Raw genomic sequence first — 14,227 nt, forward strand, 5'->3', positions numbered from 1 at the left:
ACTTTGCTCTATAAAGCTGTTCCCAATGCTGAATTACTGAATATATTTGTTCCTAATGGGTTTCTGGATCGAGGTTCTATGGTATCAGTGTTTTTGTTAGTTGATTGATACATACTGTTATACTGTTTCTGTTTAAAGAAAACTTATTTAGTATACATTGTCTCACTAGCACCGTGATTCTCGCTGGATTAGGCTCATCCCTCAGCCTTCATGCACATAGGAACATTGGACTGTGCTGCAAGCCTTTAGCCTGTAAGTTATTTTAAACAACACAATGCCAACAAAACAAAGAATGTTAACAAGTGAGCACAAAATAGACCATGAAGAGTACAGTTGTTTATAGATGTAAGAGCTGAAAATAAGAAAGCAGGACTTTCTGGGGTGCAGCTATACACATGAGGATGATTGTGGGATGAAGACAACTTAAATTCCACGTCAGTTAATGACTGTAAACACACTGCCAGGGTTGACTATAGGGTGAGAAGTGAATTTTGATGTTTCATGAAACTTGCAAATAAAGAATTTAATGGATGGTGAGGAGCAATGCCATACAATTGTTTCTGTGTGTCACTACATCATGACAAAATAGATTTTCATATAATCTAAAGGGTACATCCAGGATGGTATGGTAAAACAAAGACTATTAGAATCACATGGATTGTAGAATTCTGTAAGAAGCTTAGAGACAGGTGTGAACTCACCATAGCAGCTATAAAGGGAAGGGCTAGTCCAAACCTAGGAATTTCATCTAGATCTTCTGTTCTATATACCAAGATGCTCTGGGCAGAGAAGGTTTAGGATAGGAGACTCCCAAAGTGAACCATTTGCCATTTCAGGAGCTGGCTGGGTTGTGATTCCTTTCCGGTCTGAGGACATCCTTAATTAGCTTGCAGGGAGGAGAGGTGGGGAGTGCATCTACAAGCTGATAATTATTCTTCTCGACAAAGAAGTCAATTGAGAAATAAAAATTCTCGTGAGAAAAATTCGTTCTTTGCTTAAAGTGAAGTACATTGTTCAGTAGAGATTTGAAGTTGAAAGTGTTTGGAGAGTTATGCTACTGTTAAGCTTCAGCTTGTCCACCCCCCCATAACCAGGATCCCACAGCCACCTGGGAGGATCTTAGTCACTGGCTTCTTCATGTGACTGTGTTTTGACCTGAGAACCCTAAAGGACTACTCATTACCATGAGATAAATTAATTTGGTCAGATTCTAAAAGATGTTTGTGGTTTTAATTTGCTCTTTGCCTTTAAAAGTCAAAGGCTGGCTGGCCTCAAAATCCTGTTCTAAAGACTGGCCACATTCTACAGTAAATTACATGGGTAATATTCTAGAAACTTGCTTAAGTGACTAAACAGAATGTGATGTATTGTAGCTAAAGGAGGAGTGGAACTGGGTTATATTTTTATCTAAGTTGGGGAATTATGCATTACACAACTGCTTTAATGACTCGGCTCTGGAGAAGTTGTAATTATTAGCACACATCATGCAGACGTTAGGATTCACTGTGGTCTTTCCATGCATCTATGCATTGTGCTGTGACGTGTCCATCTGCTTTTCTTCTACTCTGGTTCCCTTTCCCAATGGCACCCTCTCTGATCCCTTGTCACCTCTTCTACTGTCTGTCATTCAGTTTCTTTTCTGTTTCTTAAACTTCTGCATACAATAGAGTATACACCAGTGACTGTGCGCTCTCTCTCTCTCTCTCCTCCCCCTCCCCCCTCTGTCTGTCTGTCTGTCTGTCTGTCTGTCTGTCTCTCTCCACATCTGGCTGATTTCACTTAACTTGGCATTCTCTGGTTCCAGCAAATACTTTGATGTGAGTAATTTTGTTATTCTTTATTGCATCTATATATGTATGTATGTGTGTATGTGTATGTATATCTATCAACCATCTATCATCAATCTATCATACTATTGTAACAAACTTGGGTATTCATTTCTTTTCATGTTGACTTCATTTACTTTGGATGTATACCTAAGAGCAGTGGTTTAGCTGGATCATACAGTAGCCCTATTTTACTATTTTTTGTGAAACCTCTGTACTATTTTTTAGAGATTGCACTTACTTATGTTAAGAAAATGGTGTTTCTAAAGAAGCCGTCTTTCTTTGAGATGTAGTTTGACACTTTGGCCAGGTTAGTTGGCTGCAGAGGAATGGGTGCCTCTGCGGGATTTCCTATTTTCATGCTCTGTGCCATCCATATGTAAACACCACGCTGCTTTCCTTAGCTTGCTCCTGGAGTGGGCCTCCGAAGTGGGAACTGTGAGACCTCAGACTTACTGCTTTTGCTTCTGGTTTCATTGGCTATTCTGGGTCATCTGGGCTCCCACAGGAACAGGATTTTTCTAGTTCCATGAAGAATTAAGACCAGTATATCAGCAAGCTTTGTGTTTGATTGACAAATCCCATCTCAGAAAATAAACTGAAATTGTAATTGAGATTCCAGACATTAACCTCAGACATTAAACACACATGCAGGCACAGGTGCCCCTCTATATACATGTGTACCCACACACATGTGAACAAGTATTGCATACATATATAACACACATGAAAAGAAGAGGGAAGAAAGCACCCCCTAACAGCATACAGAAGTGAAGAAAAATTTTAAGTTAGAACTCCTGATCACTCAGGCTCAGGTGCTCTAGACAGCAATAAACAGAGATGGCTCAGGGAGAGTCCTTTTTCTTCAGTGGTGTAGCCACTGGTAAGGTGCCTATTTTTCAGTAAGTAACTCACCACTCATGCTCAAGTAAGCAACCACAAGTTCAGTGGGTTAAAAAGAACATCATGGGAGAAGGGGCTTGTTGGAAAGAAAGACTTCACCGGATGTAAAGTGCAGAGGGACGAGAATGGGCACTCAGGGGAGTGGCGGGGCATAAAGACCAGACTCAGTGTACAGTGTATTAAATCATCATCAAGGACTTTAAAAAAATAGAAAAGAAACATAAAAAGGAAATGAAATAACAAAGACCAAGGTGTAATTAAAAGCTGGGGGAACAGGGGTAAGGCTAGGAAAGGATTGATTGTTGTACACTAAATTACATGGGAGCAAAAAAACCTGTTCAGTAACACTGCACAGATGCACATCGTGGTCTTACATATTTCTAGAGCATTTGGGTACAATGTGCTGTAAATAAAGAATGTATTTACCTACTGTATGGATTGACTCTGATTTTTCTGTGTAGATGCTTCATTTGGGGTGACTGTTCATTGGTGAGCATGGGGGCACTGACATGTTATATCGGAGGCTGGTCTCCATTTTTGTCTAGTAGCATTCTTTTATAAAATTGATTGCTGATAGTATGTGCATGAATATTTATAAATAATACATCATGATGAATTGATTCCTTGATTGTTATGCAATGATCTTCGTCTCTTCTTATTTTCTTAGTCTTAAAGTCTACTACTCATTCTTGGTTTTGGATTCCGTTTATTTAGGTTATCATTTTCCACCCTTTCATTCTAGTCTGTGTGTCTTTATGGTTGAACTGAGGTTCTGTGGGCAGCCTATTTTGAGTCTGGTTTTCAATCCATCCGAAAATTTATATCAGTTAAGGCCACGGTCATTCCGAGTTATGAAAAGGTATGGTATGACTGTCATGGTTTCTGTTTTCTTCTGTTTAGGGCATTGTTTAATTCTTACTGCCTTATTTATATTCATCTCTGTGGTTTGATGATTTATTGTATTGGTACTTTGATGTTTTAGCGTTCTCACTTGTGAACCTTCTCTTCCAGTGGAATTTATACTTTACGTGCTCATGATGATAGTTTTTGTTTGTTTTACTTCTGGATATGGAGTTCTCGTAAAAGCATCTTTAGTATGGTTGGTTTTGTGGTCATAAATGATCTTAATTTTTTATTTATATTATAAGATCTTTATTCTTGTTTACTGCTGTAAAGGTAGTGGGACCTGGGAGAACGGAGCTGATACGTGAAGTACACTAAAGTCTTACGCAATAGCCAGCTTTATTCAGGGCATCAGGCAATTTATTAATTGCCTGAGGGTTAAGAAGAGTCACATTAGTAAAGTTTACAATCGCAATGGCAAGCCACACATGGCAAAATATTGTTTACCCACAGAGGCATATAAACAAATAACAAATAACTCTTGTCTTATTTTTTTTGGAGTTTTCTCATAACCACTCAGAATTCTCCTTACAAGACTCCATTCTTGGACTGTGTTCCAATAATTCTAAAGGACAGCTTTGCTGGATATAGGTAGCTTGAGTTTCTGCTGAGAGTTTGTAGGTAGTCTACTAGGGCTGCCTTTCAGTGTGCTTTCCTCTTGCAAGTTTTAAAACTATCTCTGGGAGATGAGATGGCTTCATGGGTAAGAGTTCTTGCCGTGAAAGCAAGGAAATCCAAGTTCAAATATGATGACCCACGTAAAGCCACAGGCACAGCACACACCTGCAACCATGATGGGTCATGGAGACAGACAGATCCTGGAGCTTGCTAGCCATCACTGAGCTTCAAGGACAAATGACAGATCGTTTCAAAAACCAAGGTGGAATATGATGGAGGAAGATGTCTAACATCCTTTTTAACACCTCTGGGCATGCACAGCTGAATATATGAGTACATAACACATGCCCCCCCCATACATACTTCATACTGTACTTTCAGCATGTTGACTGTAATGGGTAATGTGCTGTGTGGGAATCTAAGACCTCCAATTTATACACACATCTACTCTTATTCTATGGAATAGATATTTCTGTGACCTTAGTCCATTTTTTTCTCCTTCAAGTATGTCAATTATGCAGACATCTGATCTTTTGGTAGTGCTACAAAGATCTGTAATCTTTTTGTTCTGCCTTAATCTCTTTTTTCCATGAGTATATTCTGAAAAATCAATATTTTTTTTAGTCTATCTGCTTAAGCTAGTCTGATTTGGAGACTTGTACCTATGTTTTCTTTGACTTTTGAGAGAGACTGTTACTGTGGCTGGCCTTGAACTCATAGCAATCTTTCTTTCTGTATCTGATGAGTTCCTCATTCATATCTGCATTGTCTTCCTAATTTTTATGTGTGTATATGTTCTTGAATCTCATTTGTCATTGAGATTTTTTCTTTGTGTGATATAGGGTTTTATACAGCTCAAGCTAGACTTGCACTCCATGCTGAGGGTGACCTTGAATTTCTGAGCCTCTTACTTCCATCTTTCAAATGTTAGAGTTACAGGTCTATTACCACCATGCCTAGCTTTGTGTGGTATTGAAGATTGAACCCAGGGCTTTATGCATGCTAAGAAAACACAGTTCCAACTCTCCTAAACCCTATCCCCAACCCCCAGACCTCTCACTAAGCTTTTCAACCACCATTCTTTTGAATTTATCAGGTATTTCATCAGCCTATGTGTTGTAGTAATTATCTTAAAAACGGCCTCTGGTCAAGCCAACTCTAAGCTGTGGTGTCTGCCTAGCTCAGCCGCCATGTTGCGTGGCCAGAAAGCACGTGCATGCTGCAGCTAGAAACACCAGTCCTGCCACCCACAAGACGCCAGCATGGGAGATGGCTCTGCCAATCTCCCAGGCTGTCTCTGCAAGGCTGGGCATTGCCCAGACCATCCTGCCAACCACAGAGGCTTGGTAGAAAAATGAGACTCTAATGCTTAAATGTTAATCAAAGGCTTTACAAGTTTGGTAATGATCAATAACAAGATGCCCATACAATCAGAAGTGTAACCCAATACCCAACCTAGATATACCAACTACATTTGACTGCGGGAGACAATCGAACATCAGCCTCCGTGTCCCCCTCTCTGGTTTTCCATCTCTGCCTTAGCTCCTCCTCTTCTTTCTCTTCCTCCTCCCTTGTTCCTCCTCTTCCTCTCCTTACTCCTCCCACCTTAGCTCCTCTTACACCTGTGTATCTTAGGACTATGTTACTAGGGAGTTATTTTTTTAGGAGATATATTATTTTGAAATGTTTGATACTACTTCTTGTGTATACATTGAAATCTGTGCATCTAGTGAAATAGATTATCTCTATCACTTATATGGGATAGGCTTCTGAAAATATGACTTTCTTTTAAAGGTGTGTATCAGGGTGTTAGTTTACTATGCTATGCTGAGTTCATTTCCCGCTGTGTATTGCAGCACAATGTCCTTGTAGCTTTTTTGACTGTAGTTATTAAGTTTTGGCAGAGTGCATACTTAAGAGAGTCAGACCCTCTGTCTATGGATTACCCATGAGAGGGACACTAACAGTTTAGGGGTGTATGGAATAGGTAGAAGAATGAATGGAGTACTCCCTGTATGGTTCCTTTTATAGAGGGAGAGAAGTGCTCCCTGTATGGCTCCTCCTATAGTGGGAGTGATGGAGTGCTCCTGATATGGTTCATCTGATAATGGGAATATTGGTTTTCATCCAGTGGTAGGACTTCTTAGGTACTGTTGATGCTGGCTCTGTTATTTGAATGGGCTCTAGTTTGGCTGCTCCAACAACAGTGAAGGGTCTAAAAGCACTCTTTTGATTGGACACTCTACTAGTACAGTTGACTGATTCACAGGGAGCGACAGAGTCAGCATTTTTCCTACCCTCTGTAGTACTCACCCTTCGTTGTGAGCAGTGTTTGACCAGGTAAGTGTGAAGAAACTAATGCAGGGGCCCAGGACAAGTGCAATGGAGTAATTTATTTTTTGCTACAAAGTAGGAAACATACTACTACTTTGGTATGTATGTCTTCCCATCCCTCAGTGGATCCCTACCTCTGCATTCCTGGGGACAGATGAAGTATTTCTGTGGCTCCAGGAATTTTTCTTCTGGATTGTTCCAGCAATAGTGTTCACCAGTATTAGTATTGAGTATTAGTGGGTCATGGCCGAGGTCAGGCAAAAGTCCGTCTCCCAGGGCTCTCAGTTAGCCAATGGAGTACATCTCCTACTAAGTATGGTAGAGAATGACTGCAAGGTTTGAGATGAGACTGTGTGGTTTTTGACCCTTAGAACAGTCCAGTTGATCAGGCCCCTTCTTAGGGTGGCTACTGACTATAGTGCCTTAGAGATCTGCTGGAGGGGTGAAGCCAACCTATATGGACTTCAGGCAGGCCTTTAACCTCTTAGGTTGTACACCTGGAAGTACCTGGTAACTTCACAATATACATACCACACATTTGCTGGAAGTGAGCCCATCCCAGAGCTATGAAACTGGGTGGCAGGTGGGCTGTTTCTCTTGCCTTGCTGCAGTCCCTTGTTGTTGTCTGGATTCTACAATGTTTTTGTATTCCGATACCGACTTCCTTCCAGTGTTTTCCCAAAGTCATTCAACTCTAGTTATAGCTCTCCAATCTTGGTTTAGTTCTTGTAAAGGAGCAGGTAAATTGGTAGGTGCCTCTACTGAACCATCTTGCCTGGCTCAGAGCTGTTAAACAGCACAGTATGTATATTATCCATCCATAATGGGGAGGTGATTTAGTAAATGTTCCCAGAAAAAAAACAATCTCTTCAGAACTTACTCATTTTAAATAAGTCATCTGATTCTGAGAATCAATAGTAGCATCTCTCTTTTGAAAATATATAGAATTTTATTTTGTTACTAAAAGCACCAGAAATCACCTCCAGGGAAGAGGTGACAAACAGTTGAGTAATACGTTTTTAAGTAATTAGTGTCTTTATTATGGCACAATGCAGTATTTTATAAATTAACTGTTTACTGTAAAAACATTTTCATACAACCTGCTAAGAAACCACTACTAAGTATGGGTTATAATTAAGTTCACTAAGAATACTTCTTTTGTAGAAAAAAAGTAAAAATGGTAACATTTCCCAGGCTTGCCCAATTAACTCTCTTAAACCAAATAATATCTAAAATATACATGAGTGGGCAATATGTTTCTAACAGAGGCAAACTGTTTTCACTTTGTATACTGGTTTCTGAGCTAGTTAGGTATTTATTTTTATATTTGAGCAATCATTTCACTGCTGACAAAAAATAAAATTTATGTTGGGCATAGATTTTAGACATAACCTTACTCTGGGGCTACCACAGTAGCTAAAGTACATGCCAGTTAATAGCTCTAACTTAAAGAGGTGTTTGTGCTTTCTTCCAGATGTGGCTAAAACCCTGTAAGAAGTCAGACATTCCCAAAAGACCAAGTTATGTTGCTCCACTGTATAAGACAAGCGAAAGGAGGGGCACGCTCTCCACCACTGGCCACTCCACAAATTTCGTGATTGCCATGATTCTTCCCTCTGACCACCCCAAGGAACACTGGATTGGACGGGGTGTGGCATTGCTGTGTCAACTGAATTCATAATCCAAAGGTGGCATCGTCTCTTCCAACTTCTTGTTAGATTGAGTAAAACACATTTTACTGTTTAAATATTGTTTTGGCTAAAATAAACTTAACATTCTTAATTACAACTTTATTCTAGCCTCTTTAAGGTACCAATGAAGTTTCAAACAATGTTCTAAGACAGAGACTAAAAACACACTACACACTTTCTTTCTGGATAACTTTATTTTGGGAGAGTTCCATAAGCATTAGGAACATATATAAAATGACACACCACTGTTGACAATGAAAAAAATACAGCATTTGATCACTTCCAGCTTCATAAATTTAAAAAAAATGATTCAGTTACAACAACAAAAAATGTTTAGATATTTTAGCAAGTATCACCTTGCAGGACCATAATCACATTTAAGCCACTGACTTACTGTTAATGGAAAAGGTTCACACTGCATCTAGTTACTATAGTATTTTTAAGCATAATCACAGCTGATTGAGTGCAATGTGATATACACCAAAATCCATATGGATGTCACATGGTGACAGCATTGTACAAGTAACATTGGTGACCTCCAACAAGCATATGTTAAAATTAGACTAGTCAAGCTAAGTGGAATGTTGGAGCCAAACAGAAATGTAGTGGAATTAGGATTGTCTAGTGAGACCTGAAACTATACACCAGAATGATGTAAAAACTAAATACTGGTGGAACACTATCAAAATACTAGCAGCAACTGTTAAAGCCCTCTGAAATGACTAAGAAAATCTAGCAAATAAAGATAATACCATTTGTAAAACTTTGTATACTGTAAGCATAACCAACCAGCTTTAAGTGAGGCATTTTCGAGTGGGAGTGTATTCCAGCTGTTGTTTGAAAGGAAGCAGATTTAATGTTGGAATGCACAATGCTCCTTAGAATAAATCTCAAAAATGAAGCATAAGTGCATTTTGATTTTGAAAGCAAAATATCCGAGTCACTTGAAGTTGATAGTACTGAGTGCACCAGCACCTCTTAGCAAGGTTGCTCAAAGGGCCAAGCAATGAGGTGAAGTAAGGACTGTCATAGGCATGCCCAGTGCTAAAAACGTGTGTACAAAACCACTTACTGCAAGGAGGGCTCAGAAAGAGACAACTGTTGTAAGACTGAATAACCTTTGCTTATACCACAACAAATACTGGACATTTTCCTCCAACCCCTGGATGCATGTGCTGGTCTCAAATTTTTGTTTTTGTCTTACAAAAAAAAAAAAAAAAATCAGAGTAAAAGGAAAAGAACTGGAAAAGGGACTGAATAAAAATATTTAAAATGGAATGGACAGGGTTTGGCTCTTATGGTGTTTTCCCAAGGAGTGTTCTGGCTGCCAAGCAGTTAAGAGAGAGCTAGCTGCACGCAGTTGAGGCGTCTTGCCTGCAGAAGTGAAGAGTGAACGGCATGAGATGTAAACAGAGCTATATGCACATGACTAGCCTACAATTCAGACAAAACGTGACTGAGACTTCTCAGACATCACTGCACCAGTGGTGTAAGAGCAGGCACCCAAACACAGACCATTCCATATCAGGCACCAACAGTGTATCTTGGCACAAAATGATAAAAGTGATTTTGGCTTAGTCATATACTTGGTACCAAAGTAGCCATGGTACCAGTGCAGTGACCATTTAGCCGACATTTTATATACAGACTATAGGCATGGCAGACTTGGATTTTACTACCAGTCACAGCATGTGCTCTGAGTTCCAATGCCAAGCTGGTAAAGTAAAGTGAACACCCAGAACTCAAAGTTTCCAATTAACCTAGTTAGTGCTAGGGAAATGGAATGCCACTTCTTTGATATTTTCTAGAGTAGTAATGTTAAGAAAAAGGTATCTGACTACATGCTCTGACTCATCCCCCCCATAAAAAAAAGTTAAAAAGAAAACCCAACACCAAGTATAGAATGCAAAGAACCATTATGAATCTTTCATTAAACTGAAGTTCACACAACAATCACAAATTTCAGTAGTTTAGGCTGCAAGTTTGAACACTATGCAAATATATACAAAAATAGTAACTCTAGATTCAAGAATAAGGGCTTTTCCCAATGCTAAATCCATACTCTAGTGCAGCCTGGGCTTCCCTCTAGTTCCTAAAGTCAACTTTATCCAGTTTCAAAGTTGTGTCAAGTTGATCCTTATTAATCCCATATGTACACATGTAGCTGAATTAGAGGGCACTAAAGTCACTCTCAGCACACACACACAAACCTGTCTGCTCAAAGTCCATTTAAAATATTTTTAAAGTTTAAATGATTTTTTTGGTTTAATTTCTATTTCTGCATAGCCACAGAAGTTTCTACTAATAAAAAGACTAGTGTTTTATATGATTCTCTCTTTTTAAAGTCTTAAACGTCTATCAATATTGGTACATGGAGTCCCATGTTCTGACTTTATCACAAACCTTTAAAAGACCCATCCATGCAGAGAAAACAGTACTGAGCACCAGTCTCTTGTGGTTAGGCTCAAATCTATAGAACCTGTGAATAGTGCAGGCCACTGGGTTCTCTGAGCAATGTGCATACAGTAAAGGAACAGAAGCAAGCTGCACGGACATTCTCACAATCAACAAAGAAACCGGGAATGGTCAGAACTGGATGTCAAACACAATTTTGTCTTCATAGAGGGCAATAACCAGCATGATGGCAAATCCAAACAGCAGTCCTAAATTCTGAAGAATAAACTGCCCAACTGGACAGAAGCCATGCTCCTCATGGTCACCATCTCCATGCAGCATTTCTGGAAGCTGAAAGAAGAAACACATCTTAACAAAGACATTGAAAATATGTAAAATTTACAGACTGGCAACTTCTGATATCCAGTTCTAGTAACTATCTAGTTCTATTTTTATTACAGTGTTTCTCTTCCTTTCTCTAAGTTTTTACTGTTACAAAACCTTTTCCTTCTGACTTCCCTTAATATTGAAACATAAACAACATATAGAATGTTTCATAGACATGCCCTCTGGATTCCTGCTGGCAGCAAGACTGAAACAATGCTGGGTCTCTGCCATTCAGAAGTTTTACCTGAATATCACCTCAACTGTCACAACCCAGCAAAGAGATGATCAGTGTCTCCCAGTGCACAGCACTTAGGACTAGTCATTAAGATGGGGCTCTGTGGTACAGCCTGCCTGGCATCCCTAAGGACCTCTGGCTGGTACGAACACCTATAACACATACATGCACACACATAAGGAAGGAGAGAGCGCGCGCGGGGAGCGGGGGGAGGGGAGGAGATTATTTCTATAGTAGTTGCTAAATAGCACTGCCCAAAGTACCCCAAACAGGCATCTCCAGGGGCTCCTTTAGGAATCTCAAGTAAAGCTTCTGTGTATTGCCAATACCTACCTGAATGCCTTCTAATCGCTTTGGATAAGTAACCTTTCTTATAGTCAAGGCAGAGTAAAATAAAAATGTGGTCACGCTTTCTACTGCTATAGCCCTGTCAGGGTTTTCTACAATTCACAAATGACACCTGAAATGTACCTGAAAGTGTTTAAGTTATATTTCATTTACTTATTTTATATGAGAGTAATTGTGTGTGCACATGATACAGTGCACTTGTGGAGTTCAGAGGACAATTTGCAAGTAGCTGGGTCTTTCCTTCCACCTGAGAACTCAGGGAGCTCAGGACTCCAGGCTTGGTGGCAAGTGCCTTTATCTGCTGAGTTCTCACTGGCCTGGATATTACTCTTAAATAATTCATTTTCTGCTAATCAGAAAAAGTATCATTTTGTGTTAATAATTTGCTAGAACATATATCCAGGGGGCCTGATTCCTTCTGTCTCAACATCATAGTGTCTCTGACACAACTGCATCCTTTGCAAAGAGCAGGCTTGTTCCTGTTAGCATGCTTATTGAACAGATGACTATCTCTTGAGTTATTTGAGAACACAATCCCTAGAGTAGAACTAACAGTCAGAGGGATTGTGTTACCACTGGACTGAGGGCCTCATCTACCTGTTCCTCTTGTTCTCAATAAACTCTTAAATAGTCTTTAAAACTAAGCCTAGATTTCCTATTATTAAAAAACAAAACAACTTCCCTAATTCTCTTTTCAGTCAGCTTTTCTGCAGTTGCAACTATAGTGTACAACTCTGACCTGAGCTGGGGAAGGAGTTCACAATATATTACATAAAATTATCAAGGAATAAATTAAAATGTTAGTTAAAAGCCCCACAAATTCTTACTGTAAAATATTTCTTCTCATCTCTAGCACAAGGATTAGACCATCTGCATCGCTAGTGGCTGTGAACTGCATGTCCAGCAGCAGATGACACCTAATGATGACAATAATGTCTGTCCCCCTAAAGCGTCTCCTTGTGGGAGAGGCACTAAACTTGAGAAATAAAGTCAAATATTCAGTATGTTATCAATAGATCAAGATGACACATGTGCCAAAGATGGAAAGCACAGCAAGAATTAGTGGGTTCCACACCTGAGGAGTAGGTCTGAAAGAAACAGGAGTTTCTCCCCTCAGGAAAGGTAATCTGTGACACAGGAAATGACAGCCGAGTCAACAGGATGCTTAAGGCCTGGCAGGTCAGTGTAGGGACTTAGGGATGCTGTTCTTAGATGGAACTGAAAGTTTGCCAGAAAAAAATGTAAAAATGAAACCTAGAGAAATTGATAGCCCCACAGAAACACTGTCTAACATGTGAAGTACTATGTAAAACGGAAATGAACAACCACTATTGTTAAGAACTTTAAAGACTGGCATTGCAACAAAGCAATGAGTCTAATTATTCTGTAATCATATCTCTAAATCCTACTGTTAGTTGAGTTGTGACCAAGTTGGTTAGAAATTTTCAGCATCTCCAAGAAATGCTAAGATAAATGCTTTTTCCAAATTATTATTTAGATGTCACAGTCTAAAATTAGCCACATTCTTTAAAAATACACTGCAGTTTCCAACCACTTCCAAATATGTCTTCCATTTCTGAAGGCTGCATTCTATTTGCAAGTTTAGTACAACAGAAAAGTTATCTTACCATATCCACCAAGGCCACATAGAGGAACATGCCTGCGGTAATTGCGAAGATCCAGAGTGTGATGTTGTTGGCATACTGACCAACAGCGGTGCCTATGAGCATCCCTATGTAAGCCATCATGGCAGAGAGCAGATTGTACACAATTGCTTGCTTTACGGTCATGCCTGCTTTTAGAAGAACTGCAAAATCACCTGCAATTCAGATATCATGGGAGAGATTTATTTTTTAATAGCACAGGATTTGAAAGCATAACTTTGAGTGGAAAAAAAACTATTAAAAAATTAAGAATACATTATAAAGATACATCACTAACACAGCAGAGCAAAAGCTATAGGGGTGACAGAACTGTTCTACATACTGTATGTGGTATAGTTACATAAGTATATATGACCATGCAGAGCCACGCAACTGTATATACAAAGCCAATTAAAAAGCCAGGTGTAGTGGCACACTTTTTTATTATTTTATTTTTTTTATTGGATATTTTATTTACATTTCAGATGCCATCCCCTTTCCCCATTTTCCCTCCCTAGAAAACCCCTATCCCATGCCCCCTTTTCCTTTTTGCTTTTATACAATTTTTTAAAATGTTACTCAAAGGCTTTATAAGTTTGGTATTGCTCAATCAGAAGTGTAACCCAATACCCAACCTAGATATATCAACTATCTTTGGCTGGTGGAGACACGGTGGCACATTTTTAATCTTAACACTTGGGAGGCAGAGGCAGGCGGATTTCTGAGTTAGAGGCCAGCCTGGTTTACAGAGTGAGTTCCAGGACAGCCAGGACTACACAGAGAAACCCTGTCTCGAAAAACCAAAAAAAAAAAAAGTAACAATTCAAAGTTCATTTCTGCTCTTCAATGGGAACAGGTTAAAGTTAGAAAAGTGGTAATAGCTTCTCACATATATTTTATGCTATGTATGCATTAGTTTTTTTCCCCCAAGAAATAATGACAACA

General features: G+C 39.3%; 2 protein-coding genes across 6 annotated transcripts in view; one reads left to right on the forward strand and one right to left on the reverse strand.

Annotated features, from left to right (window-relative positions):
- Positions 1-8,372, forward strand: part of Dnah7 (dynein axonemal heavy chain 7) — a 256,781-nt gene extending 248,409 nt beyond the window's left edge. Inside the window, exon 65 of the mRNA XM_034497949.2 lies at positions 8,059-8,372. Within this exon, the coding sequence (XP_034353840.1) occupies positions 8,059-8,265 (207 nt within the window). The 3' untranslated portion in view covers positions 8,266-8,372. The remainder of the gene's footprint in view (positions 1-8,058) is intronic.
- A 78-nt stretch (positions 8,373-8,450) lies between these two features.
- Positions 8,451-14,227, reverse strand: part of Slc39a10 (solute carrier family 39 member 10) — a 119,015-nt gene continuing 113,238 nt past the window's right edge. For all 5 annotated transcript variants that reach the window (XM_034497790.2, XM_076931915.1, XM_076931914.1 and 2 more), the window contains 2 exons: positions 13,268-13,458; positions 8,451-11,020 (listed from right to left, as the gene is read on the reverse strand). In XM_034497790.2, the coding sequence (XP_034353681.1) occupies positions 10,862-11,020; positions 13,268-13,458 (350 nt within the window). In that variant the 3' untranslated portion in view covers positions 8,451-10,861. The remainder of the gene's footprint in view (positions 11,021-13,267; positions 13,459-14,227) is intronic.

The sequence above is a fragment of the Arvicanthis niloticus genome, chromosome 3, assembly GCF_011762505.2.
Source record: "Arvicanthis niloticus isolate mArvNil1 chromosome 3, mArvNil1.pat.X, whole genome shotgun sequence".
NCBI classification, from domain to species: Eukaryota; Metazoa; Chordata; class Mammalia; order Rodentia; family Muridae; genus Arvicanthis; species Arvicanthis niloticus.